The sequence below is a fragment of the Mercenaria mercenaria genome, chromosome 14 (assembly GCF_021730395.1).
Source record: "Mercenaria mercenaria strain notata chromosome 14, MADL_Memer_1, whole genome shotgun sequence".
Classification (NCBI taxonomy): Eukaryota; Metazoa; Mollusca; class Bivalvia; order Venerida; family Veneridae; genus Mercenaria; species Mercenaria mercenaria.
In genome coordinates, this window is record NC_069374.1 from 55883530 (window position 1) to 55906394 (window position 22865).

General features: G+C 36.7%; 1 protein-coding gene across 1 annotated transcript in view; it reads left to right on the forward strand.

The window, feature by feature from the left end:
• LOC123527907 (phosphoinositide 3-kinase regulatory subunit 4-like) overlaps positions 1 to 18852 on the forward strand; it is a 56748-nt gene extending 37896 nt beyond the window's left edge. The window contains exons 14-22 of the mRNA XM_053522642.1: positions 364 to 553; positions 2226 to 2353; positions 4630 to 4714; positions 5387 to 5478; positions 6463 to 6567; positions 7327 to 7452; positions 9864 to 10021; positions 11433 to 11608; positions 16507 to 18852. Of these exons, the coding sequence (XP_053378617.1) occupies positions 364 to 553; positions 2226 to 2353; positions 4630 to 4714; positions 5387 to 5478; positions 6463 to 6567; positions 7327 to 7452; positions 9864 to 10021; positions 11433 to 11608; positions 16507 to 16708 (1262 nt within the window). The 3' untranslated portion in view covers positions 16709 to 18852. The remainder of the gene's footprint in view (positions 1 to 363; positions 554 to 2225; positions 2354 to 4629; positions 4715 to 5386; positions 5479 to 6462; positions 6568 to 7326; positions 7453 to 9863; positions 10022 to 11432; positions 11609 to 16506) is intronic.
• Positions 18853 to 22865: the final 4013 nt, after the last annotated feature.

Consider the following 22865-nt stretch of genomic DNA (forward strand, 5'->3'; position numbering starts at 1 on the left):
TTCTTTCAATTTAGTCAAACATTACTTGTGGTCTGCTACGTTTTATTTGGGGAAGTTGACAGTTACATGTCCATGTACATTTCAGATAACAATAATTATCACATGACTCCTTCAAAACTTGATGAGAAAAAACATGAAAATTTACTTCTGGTGTCATATAATAAAACACTTATTGGATGGCTAGCCAGTAAGTGGACCTTGAGCAATATTTTGACTGTTAACTGACAAGCCATTCAGTCAGAGTGTATTCTATACTAGTTACAAACCAAGCAAATTGCTGTAAACTGACATGTGTTATATACCTGAAACACAACTGAAAAGTGACATTAAACACCACCTCATTGAAAATATTGTTCATTACAGCTCGCTACGCCAATTGTAAGCTAGACTTGAGAACCCTCGTTCACAAGAGAAGGGCCCAATATTCCTCAGACTTGGCTACCAGGGATATGTTAGAGGGTATATTGTGGGACAGTCGACCCCCACCTAGTAACTGGAAACCCAGGGGCCAGTTGGTAGCTCATCTCCATGAACATAGAGGGCCTGTCAACAGGTAACAATATCTCTGTCTGAACATAAAATGCTACGCCCCTGAAACTCATGCTCCTTCTCGTAATATAATACACTTTTTTGACTCCAAGAAGTAACAAAAAGATGTGAAAACTTAATAGGTAACAAGGTATTTGCTTGTCATATGTTTTAGTACAGATGTGTGTAAGGATTACAAATAGTTGTTTTGTGATCACAGCATAATAATATGCTTCAAAACTGATGAGTGTTGTGATCATCACGTAATTATGTTTTGAAACTAGTGTGAGTTGTGATCATGATCTAGTTGTATTTTTCAAGACTGATAGGTTTTGTGATTACAGCTTTTTACTATCATTATATCATATTCCTACAATTAAGATCATCTAATTACTGTTTGTTATGATCGCAACATAATATTTTTGCTCCAGATTTGATGATCACAATACAGTTGTATGTTTCAGGATTGCTGTTTATCTATAATGATGACAGCATAATTATGTCTCCCACCACACAGTGGTGTGGGAGACATATTGATTTACTCCAGTCTGTGTGTCCGTCTGTCACAAAGCTTGTCCGCACTCTAAGTCAAACATTTCTCAGCCGATCTTCGCCAAACTTGAACAAAATGTGTCTGACTATAAGACCTTGGCCAAGTTCGATAACTAGCCAAATCGGCCTAGGCACTTTGGAATTATGGCCCTTGAATTACCGAAAAATCCTCGGAGCGCATGCGCTTTCGTGCACCCAAACCGTACCCTATACTACTTTTATTAGTAGTATAGGGTACGTTTTGGGTGCAAGAAAGCGCATGCACAAGTAGTATAGGGTACATTTTGGGTGCAAGAAAGCGCAGACTGACTTACTATTTAGATGATTAGGCAGTTGTGGGAGACATGCACTTTTCTCAAAAGCATCTCTAGTGTATGCTCCAGATTTGTGACCACAACACAGTTACATGTTTCAGGATTACTGTTATGATCACAGCATAATTTATGCTCCAGATTTAGGGATCACAACACAGTTATATGTTTCAGGATTGTTTTGTGTTATGATCACAGCATAATTTATGCACCAGATTTAGGAACCACAACACAGTTACATGTTTCAGGATTGCTGTGTGTTATGATCACAACACAATTGTATGTTTCAGGATTGCTGTGAGTTATGATCACAACACAATTGTATGTTTCAGGATTGCTGAGTGTTATGATCACAACACAATTGTATGTTTCAGGATTACGGAGTGTTATGATCACAACAGTTTTGTATGTTTCAGGATTGCTGTGAGTTATGATCACAACATAATTGTATGTTTCAGGATTGCTGAGTGTTATGATCACAACACAATTGTATGTTTCAGGATTGCTGTGAGTTATGATCACAACACAATTGTATGTTTCAGGATTGCTGTGAGTTATGATCACAACACAATTGTATGTTTCAGGATTGCTGTGAGTTATGATCACAACACAATTGTATGTTTCAGGATTGCTGTGAGTTATGATCACAACACAATTGTATGTTTCAGGATTACGGAGTGTTATGATCACAACACAATTGTATGTTTCAGGATTGCTGTGAGTTATGATCACAACACAATTGTATGTTTCAGGATTGCTGAGTGTTATGATCACAACACAATTGTATGTTTCAGGATTACGGAGTGTTATGATCACAACACTTGTATGTTTCAGGATTGCTGTGTGTTATGATCACAGCTTCTTTGCTACAGGCTCCAATGATGGTTTGGTCAAGCTGTGGGAGTGTGGAAGATTAGAGGGTAAAAATATTGCAAACAGATCAAAACAAACACTGAAACATGGTGAGTACTTGCATTGACTTGTTTGAAAAAGGTTTTTATGCCCCCACTTTGGGGGGGGGGGGGGCATATAGATTTGCTCTTGTCCGTCCGTCCTTCCGAAAATGTTGTGTCGCATGTAGCTCTGAAAGTATTTGACGTAGAGTCACAAAACTTTACAGGAATGTTGGTCAGCATGTGTAGTTGTGCACCTGGGGTTTCGCGTCCGGATTCATTCAGTCATGTAGAAGTTATGGCCCCTGACTTTGTAAAAATTGGTCATTTTAATGTTGTGTCGTGCCTAGCTCCAAAAGTATATGACCTAGAGTCACAAAACTTTACAGGCATGTTGGTCAGCATGTGTAGTTGTGCACCTGGGGTTTCGCGTCCGGATTCATCCAGACATGTAGGAGTTATGGCCCCTGACTTAGTAAAAAATTGGTTATTTTAATGTTGTGTCGCGCATAGCTCCAAAAGTATTTGACCTAGAATCACCAAAGTTTACAGGAATGTTGGTCAGCATGTGTAGTTGTGCACCTGGGGTTTCACGTCCGGATTCATGCAGTCATGTAGAAGTTATGGCCCCTGACTTTGTAAAAATTGGTCATTTTAATGTTGTGTCGTGCCTAGCTCCAAAAGTATATGACCTAGAGTCACAAAACTTTACAGGCATGTTGGTCAGCATGTGTAGTTGTGCACCTGGGGTTTCGCATCCGGATTCATCCAGTCATGTAGGAGTTATGGCCCCTGACTTTGTAAAAAATTGGTCATTTTAATGTTGTATCGCGCATAGCCCCAAAAGTATTTGACCTAGAATCACCAAAGTTTACAGGAATGTTGGTCAGCATGTGTAGTTGTGCACCTGGGGTTTCGCATCCGGATTCATTCAGTATTGTAGGAGTTCTGGCCCCTGACTAATGTCATGTAGTGGGGGCATCTGTGTCCCATGGACACATTTCTAGTTTTAAATTTGTATATAGTTCAGTCGGCTAATAGAACTGGCATCTGTGATTCTCAAAAATACAAATGAATCCTGTCCTTTGTTGTAATGAATAAGTATCATTGAATATGAGTTTTATTAAAAAGGACCAGCTATAAATTAAAATGTGTTAAATTAGTTCAGGTTTATGTATATAGTCACTATTTAAAGCAGACATAATACAAAATTAATGTCATTGCCTCCGTGAGCAAGTGGTTTATGTTGATGACTTAGAATGTGGTTTATGTTGATGACTTAGAATCACTTGCCCCTCACCAATATGGGTTTGAAACCTGACTTGGTGAATAGAATTCTTCATGTGAGCAGCTGTCCAGCTGGCTTACCAAAGGTCAGTGGTTCTACCCAGGTGCCTGTTGATGCCTGGAGAGGTACCAAAACTTAAACCCAACAAAAGAAAGGAGTAAATCTTTGATGTGATATAAATGAAATTTAGCTGTACTTCATACCTTGCCCTAAAACATCGACTTGAAAGACCCACCCGCTTAGCTCAATAGGGAGAATATAGATGTACAGATGTACGGGCGTTGTGAGTTCAGTCTCATTGTGGGACGTATGTTCTCCTCGACAATTTGATAAAAAACATTGTGTCTGAAATCATTTGTCCTCCACCTCTGATTCATGTGGGGAAGTTGGCAGTTATTTCGGAGAACAGTTTTGTACTGGTACAGAATCTAGTAACACTGGTTAGGTTAACTGCCCACATTACATAACTGAAATAATACTGAAAAATGGCGTTAAACTGAAAACAATGACTTAAATGATACATACATTGAGTTTTGATGTGTTTTAGCCATTGATACCTGTGAACAAAACGTAATATTTTGATAGGTATTAGAGGTATGTGTCCCCGAAGTCCCAGTTTATGACTCCAGTTACCTGCCCTGATGCTCCGACATATTTTCTGGCCATGTGACAGTTGAAATAGAAAATACATACGAAAAAAGTGAGAAGTGTATTCAAATGAGCCATGCCATGAGAAAACCAACATAGTGGCTTTGCGACCAGCATGGATCCAGACCAGCCTGTGCAACGGCGCAGTCTGGTCAGGATCCATGCTGTTCGCTTTCAAAGCCTATTGCTATTAGAGAAACTGTTAGCGAACAGCATGGGTCCTGACCAGACTGCGCGGATGCCCAGGCTGGTCTGGATCCATGCTGGTCGCTAAGCCACTATGTTGGTTTTCCCATGGCACGGCTCAAATATTTTGCTCTTTAATTGAAAGGAAAATGAAAGTGATAATTATGCCACATGTCGGACTAGCCTCCCCTTTAATATAAGTTATAAATTTGTTCTGTTTCAGAGGGCCAGGTGAAACATGTAACATTCTTTGAAGGTTCACATCAGTTTGCAGCATCAACAGACAAGGGAACAATTAATGTTTATGAGTAAGTAGACAAATCCATCAGTTTAATGAAAAAAACTGAAAAGTTGTAGATGTACTGCAGAAAAGTGAATTGGTTATATTTTCTGGACATATGACAACTGAAATACAAACACATACAAAGAAGCTAGATGTGTATTCAGATATTTTGCACTTACTTTAATTATATGAGCCGTGCCATGAGAAAACCAACATAGTGGGCTTTGCGACCAGCATGGATCCAGACCAGCCTGCGCATCCGTGCAGTCTGTTCAGGATCCATGCTGTTCGCTTTCAAAGTCTATTGCAATTAGAGAATCCGTTAGCGAACAGCATGGATCCTGACCAGACTGCACGGATGCGCAGGCTGGTCTGGATCCATGCTGGTCGCAAAGCCACTATGTTGGTTTTCTCATGGCACTGCTCATATATTAGTGGGGAGAGGCAGAGTTGTTAAATTTACTGACATTGAATGACTGCTGTGCATTTTAAAACAAATGTGATGTGGTATTCTTTCAATTATGTAGCCATGTGTTTTTACCCATTTGCATGCCAATGCCATAAATTAAGTTCAGAGGTGGCCTGGATCTTCCTAGACTAGTGATTCAGAAGCTGTAGAGTTGCCGTATGCATTGTCATTTTGACTTAAAACCAAACAAAACAAGCCAGCAGACTCACTTTAATATTTTCATTTCAGACTGGAATCTGGGAAAGCTAGTTTACTAGACAGTCATACGGTCAATGTGCAAAGTCAAGGACATGTTGTTGACATGGCACATTTTGATACAGGTATAGCTGACATTATTGACATTTTAAAATTTCACATTGAATTTGAACATTTATTACAGTATTTTAAAACAGTTATCTGTCAATTTGATTTTATTTAATGGTGACAAGTAGGAGCAAAAAAAGTTGCAAAAGCTTAGCCTAAGTAGTAGTACTTTGTAACGGATTTGTTTTTATTCAAGAGGCAAATGGAATAAAAAACTTTCAGGAAATAAGTAACATATTGATTGAATTCAAGATCTACAAATGCCCCAGTCACAAATACAGCGCGGATTGCTACGTCTAGCCACAGATAGAACCGTAGTAATCTGTATCAATCCGTACCTGAGCAGTACGGATTGATACGGATTACTACTTTAAGGTACGGCTCAGGTACAGATTGATACGAATTACTACGTTTCAATCCCTGGCTAGACTTAGCTATCTACGCCGTATGTGTGACTGGGGTATTAAGGAAACCTGAAAAATGGAAGACCATGCACGTATGTGCAAGTCTAAAATAAAGTTCTGTTCTGTTTTGATCTATTCTATTCTTGAGTAGGTAGGTAAATAGCCTCTTGTAATTAAGTATTCTAGATCTTTATGGGCATTGACCAACTAGTTTTCTTCACCAAGTTGACAGAAAATGTTGATGAAATGTTAGTTTTTATTCATGAATAATTTCTTGGCCCAGTCCAAATACAATGGTGTTTCAGTGCTAATTGAGTTAAACTGACTCCAAAAGTGGAACATGTCTTGCTTGAAAGTCCTCATTTTATTATAACTATGGGTATCAAACAGACATATAAAAATAATGTTTTTCATGTAATCTTGTAAAGTATTGCAACTTAACAGTGAACTATGTCAGTAAAAATTTCAGTGGTGTATGAAACTACAAAATAGGTAAAATTTGTTTGAAAAAAGTGCATCTAGTATTTATTCAATAAATGATTTTTTTGATCTTCTGCTGAAAAATGAACAAATGTCCTTTATAATTTACTGTTACAGGTCACCAGTCAGTTTTAGCATATGCCACAGTCAATGGTCATCTAGTTGGCTGGGATCTAAGATCACCAGACCTTGCCTGGGTCCTGAAAAATGATCCCAAAACAGGTTTGTATACATTATTACATCATATATCACAGTTAATTATATGCTTAAATCTATTTTAATTTTGGTAATGTTGATAAGATACCTTAAAACTAACAACTGCCTTGTTTATGTGTCAAGATATATAAAGTTTCTCTTTTATATATGATCATATATGATATATTCATTAGTACACTGACTAGTTGAAGTTGCAAGAAGGATAAAAAACTTAGTATCAAAAGTTTCAGGCAGTCTAATTATAGACAGTGTAATGAAAAGAACAGGGGATCACACAAATTGCTTGAGTGAACCCGGATGCTAGAGAAATAGATGCTAAAATAAACTGTTGGGTTTTGCCTTTCTATCAGTCTGATAATAAATTGCTTCTTTATATAGAAACACCTCTTGAACATGAGAATCTGATAAAACTAATCAGGCTAGTTATTGATCTCCTTCTTTTATAAATTTGTACTGTATATACATGTATACCATCTGTTGTACTGTACTAGTGAAAATAAATGATATTTTGGTAGCTTATCTATTGTTATACAAGTCAAAGTTGAGATGGAAAGCAATTATTTAAAACCTGGCATATTTATGGTACCTGAATAAAAGAAAAAGATATGACCTTTACTGGGGTACAAATATGGTGGTCAGTGGGTATCAGTCATTTCCTTTGTCACTAGAAAAATGGTGAAATTTGGAGGTGGAATTTCTGTTTTGTGAAAATGTATTTTAAAGTGTCTCCTATGCTGCATTTGAATACATTTTTTTTGATTTTAGGTTTGATCACATCATTTGCTGTGCACCAGTCTCAGTGTTGGTTAGGTATAGGTACAAGCAGTGGTACACATATATGTTGGGACCTGAGATTTCAGCTCCCTATAACATCTATAGTTCACCCAGCAGGTAAATATTATACTGTCAACAATAGCAAGTCATTTAACGGGTGTCTTATTACATGATGTCAGACATTGATTTTCTCAGTTTTATTATCTCATTTTTGACTTATTGGCACAGCAAACAGATAGACTGGTCATATAGCACAAACTATGGAAAGGCCACTTAAATGACGATTGTAAAAATTGTATACTGCCAGCAAGAATATTGATATTAATAAGGCAACTGGCATGGAAGCAGCTAAATTAAAAGAGGGCTTCTGATGGCACACAGTACACCTTTTCTTCATTGCTTTAATTTTTAGCTCACCTGTCACAAAGTGTCAAGGTGAGCTTTTGTGATCGCGCTGCGTCCGTCGTCCGTCCGTGCGTCTGTAAACTTTTGCTTGTGACCACTCCAGAGGTCACATTTTTAATGGGATCTTTATGAAAATTGGTCAGAATGTTCATCTTGATGATATCTAGGTCAAGTTCGAAACTGGGTCACGTGCCTTCAAAAACTAGGTCAGTAGGTCTAAAAATAGAAAAACCTTGTGACCTCTCTAGTGGCCATATTTTTCACAAGATCTTGATGAAAGTTGGTCTGAATGTTCACCTTGATGATATCTAGGTCAAGTTCGAAACTGGGTGACGTGCCTTTAAAAACTAGGTCAGTAGCTCAAATAATAGAAAAGCCTTGTGACCTATCTGGAGGTCATATTTTTCATGTGATCTGCATGAAAATTGGTCAGAATGTTCATCTTGATGATATCTAGGTCAAGTTCGAAACTGGGTCACGTCCGGTCCAAAACTAGGTCAGTAGGTCAAATAATAGAAAAACCTTGTGACCTATGTAGAGGCCGTATTTTTCATTGGATCTGTATGAAAATTGATCAGAATGTTCATCTTGATGATATCTAGGTCAAGTTTGAAACCGGGTCAACTGTGGTCAAAAACTAGGTCAGTAGCTCAAATAATAGAAAATCCTTGTGACTTCTCTAGAGGTCATATTTTTCATGGGATCTGCATGAAAATTGGTCAGAATGTTCATCTTGATGATATTTAAGTCAAATTTGAAACTGGGTCACATCCGATCCAAAACTAGGTCAGTAGGTCAAATAATAGAAAAACCTTGTGACCTCTGTAGAGGCCATATTTTTCATGGGATCTGCATGAAAATTGGTCAGAATGTTCTTCTTTATGATATCTAGGTCAAGTTCGAAATTGGGTCAACTGCGATCCAAAACTAGGTCAGTAGGTCTAAAAATAGAAAATTCTTGCGACCTCCCTAGAGGCCATATTTTTCATGGGATCTTCATGAAAATTGGTCAGAGTGTCCACCTTGACGATATCTAAGTCAGGTTTGAAACTGGGTCATGTGCGGTCCAGAACTAGATCATTAGGTCAAATAATAGAAAAACCTTGTGACCTCTCTGGAGGTCATATTTTTCATGGGATCTGTATGTAAATTGGTCAGAATGTTCATCTTGATGATATGTAGGTCAAGTTCGAAACTGGGTCACGTGCGATCCAAAACTAGGTCAGAAGTCAAATAAAAGAAAAACCTTGTGACCTCTGTAGAGGCCATATTTTTCATGGGATCTGCATGAAAATTGGTGAGAATGTTCATCTTGATAATATCTAGGTCAAGTTTGAAACTGGGTCACATGCGGTCAAAAACTAGGCTAGTAGGTCAAATAATAGAAAAACCTTGTGACCACTCTAGAGGCCATAGTTTTCATGGGATCTGTATGAAAGTTGGTCTGAATGTTCATCTTGATGATATCTAGGTCAAGTTTGAAACCGGGTCAGCTGCGATCAAAAACTAGGTCACTAGGTCTAAACATAGAAAGACCTTTTGACCTCTCTAGAGGCCATATTTTTCAATGGATCTTCATGAAAATTGGTGAGAATGTTCACCTTTATGATATCTAGGTCAGGTTCGAAACTGGGTCACATGCGGTCAAAACTAGGTCAGTACGTCTAAAAATAGAAAAACCTTGTGACCTCTCTAAAGGCCATATTTTTCATGAGATCTTTATGAAAATTGGTGAGAATGTTCACCTTGATGATATCTAGGTCAAGTACAAAACTGGGTCACATGCCTTCAAAAACTAGGTTATTATGTCAAATAATAGAAAAACCTTGTGACCTCTCTAGAGGCCATATTTTTCAATGGATCTTCATGAAAATTGGTCAGAATTTTTATCTTGATGATATCTAGGTCAAGTTCAGAAGTTGGTCACATGAGCTCAAAAACTAGGTCACTATGTCAAATAATAGAAAAAACGATGTCATACTCAGTTCATGTGGGGGCAGGTGAGCAATTCAGGACCATCATGGTCCTCTTGTTGTATTAAAGTCTTCATTGACTAGTGATGAAGTTAAGAATGCAACTGTTTACATTTTCAAGGTATTCATACTCTGTTATGTTATTTTCAGGATCCCGTGTAAGGAGACTGCTTGCCCATCCTAAAGAACAGTCCTGGGTGATATCAGCAGTACAGGGCAACAATGAGATATCTATGTGGGATATTGAGACTGCTGCACGGAGGAAAGCTCTCTGGGCCAGTTCTGTACCAACTCTGTCTAAAACACAGGTAAGAAAACTGGTTAGACCTAGCAACATGAACTGAAAAAAGAGCTAAGACTTTCTTTTGATAGTTTAGTACTGATAATATATAAAGTTCAGGTAAGATAGACCATTGTTGTCTAGCTGAGTCATAGGGGAATGTCCCTGTGTACTGTCTAAAATACTACTGGCAAACTGCAATAGCCTAGCAACGGTACTCATTTTCAACCTCATTTCTATTTTTTTTTCCCCTTAGAAACTAATGAAAACAATCTAACATTCAATAATATTGAAATCGGCAGTTAGGTAACTGATATGGAGTTATCGTAAATTTTACATAGATGATAATATACTCGGAGTTTGATAGAAGTATATTTTTGTTAGGCTTATGTTAATATTGGAGATATTTTCTGGGGACTGCCTTATTCAGGGACCTCCGTAGCCGGGTGGTTAAGTTTGCTGACTTCAAATAATTTGCCCCTCTCCCCACTTACCAATAGGGCTGGGACGATTTCAAAATTTTGAAACCGGTTAATTTTTTGTATGAAATCAAAACGAACCGGTTAATCGGCCACCATATTGAAAATGTCGTTTTCTTTTCTAACGAAGGTATCAGGGTACGTCCAGCAGCTGATTACATCAGGAACTTTCGAACTTTATCCTTTGCAAACAATGTGATAATTAATAAGTCATACTTTGGTATATTTTATTTTACACATATCACGACAGGTAAATCCGCGAGACTATTTACTATGTTTTATGTGTTGTAGTGGAAATATACTGCAGTTCTATGTGCTTGTCAAAGAAATGTATAAAGATAAAGGAAAATTTGTGATGTTTATTGTTTGAGAGCAATTAGCGGTTTTGCAAAATTGAAACCTATTTCACCTTGTAATCGAATCGGATCCGATTAACCGAGTAATTGTCCCAGTCCTACTTACCAATGTGGTTTCGAGCCTTCAACTGTCTTACGGAAGGTCAGTGGTTCTACCAAGGTGCCCACTTGTGATGAAATAATCCACAGAGGGACACCTAGGGTCTTCCTTCACCATCAAAGCTGGAAAGTTGCCATATGACCTATAAGTTTGCCGATGCGATATTATACCCACCCCAAAAAATCTAGGCGTGGCCGAGTGGTTAAGGTCGCTGACTTCAAATCACTTGCCCCTCATCGATGTGGGTTCGAGCCTCACTTGGGGCGTTGAATTCTTCATGTGAGGAAGCCATCCAGCTGGCTTACGGAAGGTCGGTGGTTCTACCCAGGTGCCCACTCGTGATGAAATAATGCACGGAGGGGCACCTGGGGTCTTCCTCCACCATCAAAGCTGGAAAGTCGCCATATGACCTATAATTGTGTCGGTGCTACGTTAAACCCAACAAATAAATAACAAAAAATCTACGAATGTACTTTATTCATAATTTCTACATTATGTTTACAGGAAAGTCCACATGCTATCTATGGTATGCATGTTGGTGTAACAGACAGTAATACCTTCCTTCTAACTGGCGGTTCAGATATGAGGGTGCGATACTGGGATCTCAGCTACCCTGCTAACTCTTTCATCATGGCAAATGCTGCTGGCGATCCCACACAGCAGACAGCTGTTAGTTACAGGTATGTGTAAAACATTCCTTCTCGCCTGTCAGGTGTTTCAGATATTAGGGTGTGTCACTGTGATCTTGGCTTCTCTGTTAACTCATTAATCATGCCAGTTGCTTCTGGTGATCCAACACAGCAAACAGGTGTTAGTTAACCTTTAAGTGTTAAAAGTCCATTCTCACCTGTCGTTCAGATAGGTGTTAAGTACTTGGAACTAAGCTACCATGTTACCTCATTAAAGATGTCCTATGGCTGCTTTTAATTAAAATGTTTAACATTTAGATATTTTCTTCAAAAGTAGATAATCCACATCAAATATATTTAACTTAACTAAATATTTAAATGAATTTGTATGTAGTTTAAGAAAACTTTTTTTTTTAGTGATAGTACACATTTTTAGCTCATCTGATTTTTTGAAAAAAAATGATGAGTTATTGTCATCACTTGAGCGGTTGTCGGCGTCGGCGTTGCCTGGTTAAGTTTTATGTTTAGGTCAGCTTTTCTCCTAAACTATCAAAGCTATTGCTTTGAAACTTGGAATACTTGTTCACCATCATAAGCTGACCCTGTATAGCAAGAAACATAACTCCATCTTGCTTTTTGCAAGATTTATGGCCCCTTTTGTACTTAGAAAATATCAGATATCTTGGTTAAGTTTTATGTTTAGGTCAACTTTTCTCCCAAACTATCAAAGCTATTGCTTTGAAACTTGGAATACTTGTTCACCATCATAAGCAGACCCTGTACATCAAGAAACATAACTCCATCTTGCTTTTTGCAAGATTTATTGCCCCTTTTGGACTTAGAAAATCAGTTTTCTTGGTTAAGTTTTATGTTTAGGTCAGCTTTTATCCTAAACTATCAAAGCTATTGCTTTAAAACTTGCAACACTTGTTCACCATCATAAGTTGACCCTGTACAGCAAGAAACATAACTCCATCCTGCTTTTTGCAAGATTTATGGCCCCTTTTGGACTTAGAAAATATCAGATTTCTTGGTTAAGTTTTATGTTTAGGTCAACTTTTTCTCTTAAACTATCAAAGCTATTGCTTTGAAACTTGCAACACTTGTTCACCATCATAAGTTGACCCTGTACAGCAAGCAGCGTAACTCCATCCTGCTTTTTGCAACAGTTATTGCCCCTTTTGGACTTAGAAAATCATTTTCTTGGTTGAGTATTATGTTTAAGTCAACTTTTCTCATAAACTATCAAAGCTATTGCTTTAAAACTTGCAACAGTTTTTCACCATCATAAGTGGACACTGTACATCAAGAAACATAACTCTATCCTGCTTTTTGCAAGAATGATGGCCCTTTTTAGACTTAGAAAATCATGGGTAGGACAATATTTCTATTACACAAAAAAAATCAGATGAGCGTCAGCACCCGCAAGGCGGTGCTCTTGTTTAGCTCACCTGTCACAAAGTGACAAGGTGAGCTTTTGTGATCACGTGGCGTCCGGCGTCCGTGCGTAAACTTTTGCTTGTGACAACTCTAGAGGTCACATTTTTCATGGGATCTTTATGAAAATTGGTAAGAATCTTCACCTTGATGATATCTAGGTCAAATTCAAAACTGGGTCACGTGCGATCAAAAACTAGGTTAGTAGATCTAAAAATAGAAAAACCTTGTGACCTCTCTAGAGGCCATATTTTTCATGGGATCTTTATGAAAATTGGTCAGAATGTTCACCTTGATGATATCTAGGTCAAGTTCAGAACTGGGTCACGTGCGGTCAAAAACTAGGTCAGTAGGTCTGAAAATAGAAAAACCTTGTGACCTCTCTAGAGGCCATATTTTTCATGAGATCTTCATGAAAATTGGTGAGAATGTTCATAATGATGATATCTAGGTCAAGTTCAGAACTGGGTCACATGCCTTCAAAAACTAGGTCATTAGGTCAAATATTAGAAAAATCTTGTGACCTCTAGAGGCCATATTTTTCAATGGAACTTCATGAAAATTGGTCAGAATTTTTATCTTGATGATATCTAGGTCAAGTTCAAAACTGGGTCACATGAGCTCAAAAACTAGGTCACTGTCAAATAATAGAAAAAAGGACGTCATACTCTTTTCAAAACTGGGTCATGTGGGGACAGGTGAGCGATTCAGGACCATCATAGTCCTCTTGTACTACGTTAAGCCATACTTGTATACAGGATGTTGTTTTTAACCTAATGGATAGACTAAGTACTGTTTATATACATGTATATAAACTTAGTTTTATGTTAACCTAAACTATTATATAGTATTTGTGCATGTTTACAAAATATGAAATTTGGGTCTAGTATATACCTTTAAGCATGGCCAATGTAACTGGGGATCAATGGCAGCAGTCAGCTGTTAGTTAAAGGTAACCGTAAATGTAATTTTGCCAAATATAAACCAGGTCAAGGGCCTGCTGTCTTTCAGGTTGTTCAGTAATAAACTCAAATTTTTAGCTCACCTGAGCCAAAGGCACATGGTGAGCGTTTGTGACCGCTCAATGTCCGTTGTGTGTTGTGCGTCGTCCCTTGTGCTTCCTCAACATTTTCTAAAAAAAAAAATCATCTTCTTGAAAACCACAGGACAGAATTACATTAGACTTCACAGGAATGATCCTTGGGTGATCCCCTTTCAAAATTGTTCAAAGAATTGAATTTCGTGCAGAACTCTGGTTGCCATGGCAACCGAAAAGGAAAACTTTAAAAATCTTCTTGTCCAAAACCGCAAGGCGTAGAGCCTTGATATTTGGCGTATGACATCATCTAATGGTCCTCTATTAAGATTTTTCAATTTATGCCCCTGGGGTAAAAAGAGGCCCCGCCCCGGGGTCCCAAGTTTTACATAAACTTATATAGAAAAAAACTGTAAAAATCTTCTTGTCTCAAACTCAAGACCTAGGCCTTTGATATTTGGTATGTAGCATTGTCTTGAGGCCCTCTACCAAAATTGTTCAAATTATAATGCTGGGGTGAAAAGAGGCCCTGCCCTGGGGGTCTTAAGTTTTACATAGACTTATATAGAAAGAAACTTTAAAAATCTTCTAGCCTGAAACTGCAAGGCCTATGCTTTTGATATTTGGTATGTTGCATTGCCTTGTGGTCCTCTACCAGAATTGTTCAAATTATGTCCCTGGGGTGAAATAGGCCTTGCCCCTGGGGTTCCAAATTTAACATATACTTATATAGGGGGGAAAAATCTTCTTGTCTATATGTGTCATATAGCTAGAGCCATGGTATTTATATAAACATAACTCTGTACTTGCACCATTGCATTATACAAACACACTTGAAGCCTTTTACACAGGTGAGCGCTTTAGGGTAAATGATCCTCATGTTTAATTAATCATACAAAACAAAGAGATTATACATCCCCATGTGTGGCTTATAACCATTTCCCAGTATTTGAAAATTAATTAGAAATGCACTTCTGTTTGTATATTATGTTGATTCTTACAACAATGTGTTATATGTAGAATGGTTGCTGGAATAAATAATGTCACACTATTTTTTGGTCTCTGTAAGTACATTGACAGGCTGTCACCATTGGTGTGTTTTATTAAAAAAATAAAACATGGGTGGTCAGTCTCACTTAAGCACCATTTTATGACATTTCTCACCTTTTAGCTCAACTTTATGAAGTATATGGAGAGCTGTCCAACTTGACCCAGATTCTGTTAAAGTTCTGATGCACTTTTTTTTTATCTTTGTTATCACCTGATAGATTTACTTCAACCATTTCTTGAATAATGTCACATTTTGGCTAAAAATTTAAGATTAAAGTTTTGATGCACTTTCACTCTATCTCTGTTACAACTGAATGGATTTTATTCAGACTGAAAAATAGTACAAACATCATACGACACAAGGGCTTTAACTCTGGTGCTGATATTTCATGAATTATGCCCCTTTTTTACTACTACTATAATGCACTTTTACTTTATTTGTTATTTCAGCAGTGGATTTGATTCAAACTTAAAACAGTTGTTCCACATCATCATTCATGTCAAGTAACATAAGGTCCATAAATCTGGCACCATTATTTCTTGAATAATACCTTTCTCTTTACTTGAAATTGTGTCTCCCAACCAGTGGTGAGAGACATTGATTTAGTGCTGTCCGTCTGTTAGTCTTATCACAAAGTTTGTCCACACAATTCTTCTCCCATGACAAGGCGGATTTGCATCAAACTTCAGAAAAGTGGTCCTTTGCAAGCTTAGTTATGTATATGGTGAGCATGTTTAAGTTTATTGCTCTTCAATGGAGTTATGGCCCTTGATTTGTCAAGTTCTATGATATTTTGGCTACTTCTGTTATATTATTGGGATGGTTTTCACCAGACCTTTCAGAAGCGATCAGTACCTTATTGAGCATATTGTTGGCATGTTCCAGTTCAGTAATTTTCAGTGGAGTTATGGCCCTTGAATTATTACATTTTACAGAGTTTATTCTGCTTGTTGTATAACACTGGGATGAATTTTACCAAACTTTACCAGTGATTAGTGTGAAGGGTAGTTATGCATTTTTTTTTTAATGTTCCAGTTAAATGATTTAACAAGTATGTTGAAATGTTTGGGCAACCAGATCCATTACCTGATCAAAATCAGACTTAAAATGTGAAACCTAAGATGTATATCATTTATTATTTCTTTATTTGAGCCGTGCGATGAGAAAACCAACATAGTGCGTTAGCGACCAGCATGTATCCAGACCAGCCTGCGCAGTCTGGTCAGGATCCATGCTGTTTGCTTTCAAAGCCTATTGCAATAGAGAAACCGTCAGCAAACAGCATGGATCCTGATCAGACTGCGCGGATGCGCAGGCTGGTCTGGATCATACTGGTCGCAAAACCACTGTGTTGGTTTTCTCTTGGCGCTGCTCATATTATTCTTAACTTTGTTTCTTAATATTATTTATAATTGTATTCCACAGGTCGCGAATTATCGAAGGTACAGAAGTAATTGAGGAAACTTACTCCAAAAAGCAGACCAGTTCAGAAGACATTCCACGCCGGGGACCAGACGCCCCGCCCCAGGGACATAATGACATTATAACAGATGTTTCACTGTGCCAGGCTTCACAGTGTCTTGTGTTGACATCCTCACGAAATGGTGTGGTCAAAGTCTGGAAATAGAATTTTATTAGGACTGGAAAAACCTTGCAGATGTGTTTTCTGTGTTATGTCATATTATTGCAAAAATTATGCAAATATAGAAGAAATGAAAAGAAGATTGGTCAATACAGCACATGTTTTAAATGTGTCATTATGAAAATTGAAATTTTAAGTCCAACAACAGTAACAACGCTTAAATTCCTTTTTTTTTTCAGTAAATTAGAATGTTGTTAAAGTCAAATTATGTAAAAAAAAAAAAAAAAAAAGTTCACAAGGAATATGACCCAAACGCAACAGTGGGGTGTATAGGTTTCTATTTTAATACTCAATTTGAATAAGTGTGTCACCAGAACATGTCAAACAGTTAACTTAAAAGCAGTATGTAATATCAGTTTGATAATATTATATAGAAAAACGTAAGCAGTACGCCAAAGCTTCAGTCATGGAAGAATATATTGAGAGTTGAAACAATTTGTTCATACTTCTGCATTTAGGAAATTAATAGATTGTTAAAAGTTATGGCATGTTTATGTTTTGGGACTCTATTTCATTGGTTAACCATTTTATTGTCATCTACTAGTAATTGGTGAGAGGTAATTAGAGGTTTGTGGATCACGGCAAGGCAAGCTGTTTCTCTGAGACACCTACCTATGCTTTTGTCTATGTTCATATTCTCCTATTCTGCCCTTTATTGCCAGATATCTGGCAGGAAGGCATTTGGTAACCATTGGTTAACTAGATGTTGACACACCATCATCCCATTTGGATTCCAACCATGGACACACTAACCATTATACCACATTTTTAATATATTATGTGCCATTCAGGCTTTACTGATTTAGGAAGAACAAATTTCTGCATGTGTAAAAATAGAAGATTTGAATGTTTAACTTTTATCGTTGTAGTGGTTGATGCTAAAAGAGTCTCTGTCGAACCCAGATGCCTGGATTAGACTTTAAAGCTAACAGAATGTATGTCAAAGCCAGATCTTTGTTGTAGTGTTTGAAATTAACATAGTCTCTGTCAACCCAGATACCTGTTTTAGAGTTTGAAGCTAACAGTCTTTGTCAAACTATGGTCTAAGTTGTTGTGTATGAATCTAATGTTATGGAGTTTATGTCAAACCCAGATCTCTGGAGTAATGTGAAAGTTACAGATATTATATCTCTGTTATAGTCTTTGAAGCTAACTGAAAATTCCAAAACCCAGATCTCTGTTGCAGTGTTTGAATTAATCAAAGAGTTTGTGTCAAACCCAGATCTGTGTTGTAATGTTGAAGTTAACAGAGTCATTGTCAAACCCAAAGTCTGAAGATAGCATTCTATGTCAAACCCTGGTCTCTCTTGAAAAAGCCATAACCTTATTACTAGTATTGCTGAGATTTTCTTTCAAAATTGTGTCACTGAATGAGCCGTGCCATGGGAAAGCCAACATAGTGGCTTTGCGACTAGCATGGATCCAGACCAGCCTGCGCATCCACGCAGTCTGGTCAGGATCCATGCTGTTCGCTAATAGTTTCTCCAATTCCAGTAGGCTTTAAAGCGAACAGCATGGATCCTGACAAGACTGCATGGATGTGCAGGCTGGTCTGGATCCATGCTAGTTGCAAACCCACTATGTTGGTTTTCCCACGGCACGGCTCAAATATGGAAACCACATAACATGTGAAACTTTATCAAAACTTTCTATCTGGACTATTTGGAATTTTTAACTTTGACCAAATGTTTTCAGATTCTCAGTACATCTCGAGTATCATGAGATAACATCATATGGCAAGTTTTATATTTCTGGCTTGTATTTTTGCAAAATTATCCCCCCTTTTTACTTAGAAAAATGGGATAAAGCATTTGTATAAAAACAAGGATTAAGCAGGAAGGCTTAAGATTCACTTGTGGATTTTAAAATGTCTTTAGTAAGATAATGGAATTAATTAGTTCGTTATACTACTATGAAAGGTTGTATTCATGATGTGTAATGTGTGGTATTAAAAATGAGCTATTTTGAATGTTTTGTAATACTTAATTATACCTGTATATGAATTAATAATGATTCTACTAGATTCTATAAAATTTTATTGTTGAATGTGATAGGTAAATAATTGAATACTAAGTCTGTTATTTATGTAAATAATAAAGAAGATGTGCAATAAACAAATTAAATACTAAGTTTTGTTCGAGTTAATTATATTTATACCCCCTTTAAAGAAGAGAGGACATACTGTTTTCTTCATGGTCGTTCTGTGTGCCAGTTGACTGGTAGACCGTTTTGGTTTCCAATCAATAATTGGAGAATGGTTTGTGTTTGTAAACTAGTTTATAGTCGCCACCAGTTACCAGTTATGGGGTTCTTCTGCAGGCTGCTAGTAATGTCAGTGGAAGGGTAAGGTATGATACTGAAGGTGCTCCAATTCCAGAAGCTTGTTTGATTCTTTAGTGTACCAGGTGTACAGCACCATACGTTGGACTCGTCCAAATATCAGTAATTTTGAGATGAATGAGAGGGTAGCGGACTTGAACTTGTGATCTCTGGTTTCATAGTCAAGACAGTATTACCACAGCACCACTGCATCAGCTCTTGGTCTCACAATGGTCAAACTTTAGGATGATTAGCTGTGATCAGGATATGAATCCTTTTGATCTGGGGATACGTAGATCAAAAGTCACAGTGATCAGTTTCTGCCCAGTAACTGAAGAATGCATTTGCCTAACTTTGTGTTCTTTAAATATAGACCGACTGCCTGTGGTCAGCAGATGACCCTTGATGTTTTGGAAGTCAACTGCAACTACTAACAATAACAAAGTTTATTATGAAAAGTAACAATTCAAATACCTTAAATATGTTAACTAGTCGTAAAGTCCAATTAAATATGCAAGAATCGTCCAAATCCAAAAAGTAAAAATTCCAAAATATTTCACACAGCCAAAACTGAATTCAGTATACTCAAAGATAGTTTTTTAAATCCACAATGTTAATGTTAATCCTTCAAATGTTAAATGTCCAAATTGGTAATATTTTGTTATTAAGAAATACAGGAAAGTTTTTCTAGGTTCACCCAGCCCTCTGAAAGCTTCTTACTTGAGGCATCATGGAATGTTCCAGCCTTTGCATGTAAGCCTTTACCCAATTCAGGAAAATCCAAAATAACCCAGACTTTAAAAAAATGTGACCTATTTATTATTTGTGATAGGACATTCAGAAACACGATATAATATAAATAACTTATTGACATATATGATGTCTCAAAACTAGACCAGGCTTTACAGTAAACAATGAGTCATCAATATAATAAATCATAAGGGAGAATAACATGCACATAACAAGATAAAAGTTCAAGGTCATAGTGATCTCTTCGACTGAAAATCATTTTTAAACTGTTATTAAAGAACGCCATACGGTCATCAAACTTCATAGATTGCCTGTGATCAGAAGATGACCCCTATTATTTTGGGGCCTGTAGGACAAAGTTCAAGGTCGGTGACTTGAACACCTGAAAATAAACAAGGCCTTGTTGGTTATCGTCTAATTTATTACGGTTCAAAATTAAGATACGCAGGCAATAAACAACGAAACTTTTTTCTTTCTATGTAAAATACATGATAAATTAAAATATTGAATTTTGATTTTCTTTCACTTTCTGTAAATTTATTTATCTGCCCGTTACCGGTGTAAAGACCTGGATGAGACCTTGCTAAATGCAAGGACACATTAGTTTAAAACGAAATATCATTTGAATAAATATAAATTGCAAATCGTAAATTACCTACCACGAACAATGTTACTATGGTAACTACTTTAGCAAAACATATTTATCTGAAGACGAAATGGTCACACGCAATTTTATTGATTGACAGAACAAGTTTCATACTAGCTCCAAAATGTTTCTACGTGAAAAAGTTCTTGTTTGTAAAGTTTACACAGTCAAACTAGTATGTTTAATTGAAATTAGGCAACTCAAGTTTTTCCTGCCCCTTAAATTAACCTTGTCTGCAGTGTATAGAATTTATCCATGACACCAAAACAAAAAAAAAAAAAAAAAACATGCTGCTGTGACAAATGAATGACGGACTTTTTTTGTAACTACAGCTGTCGTTTTTGAGTTTAAATGAATTACTGTGACACCTGATTGAATGAAATGACGTGAGAACGCAGCATTCATAGTTACAAGCGCTATTGTGACCCGTTAGAAAATAAGAAGATGAATTTTACAAAAAAAAATGATGAAGCGGTGAGTAGGTGTTCAATGTGATTTGCTTGTTTGACAAAGTGGATGAATTTGTGATGAAAAAGCATTTGATTTTCTCACATCTTCGGTGTGATCTTGTATTGTTAATATATCGCCGGTCAAGAGTTTGTGTTTTTGACCGGTTTATATTTCAACACTTGAAATAAAAAAATATGACAATTGATTTCTGATATCATGTAATAGAACACTTATTGAATGTCTTGCCCTTTAATAATCAAAATTATTCACCCTAAATCCTTTGGATCTCGACTGTCAATAGCTTTGACTATTGACCAGCAAGTCATTTCAGTATAAGTGTATAATTTTAAATAATTCCAAATACATGGGTTTACGGTCAGGTCCATATGGCTTCCTTCAGGTGATTCTACAAACACGTGATGCATGCCAATCCCAATGAAGAGTATGACCCCAAATACGGATCATACCAGAGGTCACAACACGATTGTTAACTGACGTCACGTCTTCACGAGAAAAACGTGCATTTTCACCGAAGTTGCCTGTTGAAAGTGTATTGATGATTTTAACCTTCACAAGATGTATTATTTTAAATATATTGTGCATCAATGAAATGAAAGAGAAAACAAAACTGTAAATGCAAGGAATGCAACATCACCATTAGAGTCGTTCAGTCTTGTCATTGAGTCGAATCAGGTAAAACCGAAACTAGGCCCCATGTTCACAAAACAGTTTTTGGTCTCAGCTGATTTTAAGATAGAAATTTTGATAAGTAATTTTGCTGGAACTACAAGATTAAATTCTGGCTGAGACTGCCCGTCAACACTGAATAGTCACTTGAAAGTTTTCATTAACATTAGATCTACATTTAGTTTTAAACATGCAATTTAGATATAAATGACAAATAAAATTTCATTATTTTATGCTAAGTAATGAAATACTGTATTCTATCAGTTATATATTTTCATATCTCATCACTCGCACTGTGAATACATTGTATATGAAATCTATATTTTCACACTGTGAGAGATATAGCTCCGCCCCCTCATTACATTGTGTATGTGCTTAAAACAGGATGAAAATTGTAGTCGCACTTTGTTCTTTATAGTATATTTCTTAATTCAAATTATTTTACTTAAAGAGAATTTCATAACAATATGCAGCAAAAAAATAAAATAAAATGGAACTTTATGTTGTATGCGTCTTTATTACGTCACAGCACGTCTGACGTCATGTCTGTTTACGCGCGTCTGTTTCCCGCGCTGAGATTAAAAACAGTTGCCAAATGCAAATATCAACGTAATTGAGCATAAAATAAAAAGAAAATTTGTTTGTTTTTCGTGAATATGGAATATATCTCACCTCGAAGTGAGAAAATTTTCACATTTTCACTCGCGCGTGAAAATATTTGAAATTTTCTCACTTCTCAGTGAGATATATTAGAGCGGGTGTGGGTATTTCCGAACAGTTAAGCAATAATGTTGAATGTTCGAAAATACCCACTTATATTGCCATTTAAAAACAACTTGTTTATAGAGTGATTCCAGCTGATTTAGCGTGTATAATTCCGAACTATATAAGTATACAGATATTGTCAGTATAGTGTATTGAAGATATTACCTATTGGACGTGTATTTCCGAACAGAGGGGGTAATTCCGAACAACAGGGGGGCTAATTCCGAACAGTTCCAACTTCTTAAAAACAGAATGTTTGTTTGTTTACAATGATAAACAAAGACATTCTTTACGGTATTACTTGCATTTTTAACAAAGAAACTTTATAAAACAAAACATATAACTGGAATTTACAGAGCATCTGTATCTAAACCTAAATTTGCAGAAGCACAGCACATCATCTGTGAGAACTTTCTTCATGATTAATGTCCGAAACATTTAATATGGTATTAACACCCTTATACATGATGGAGTGTGCAGTGTTAAAAATGTCTTAGAATCTGTGTTTAAATTAACAGTATTTGC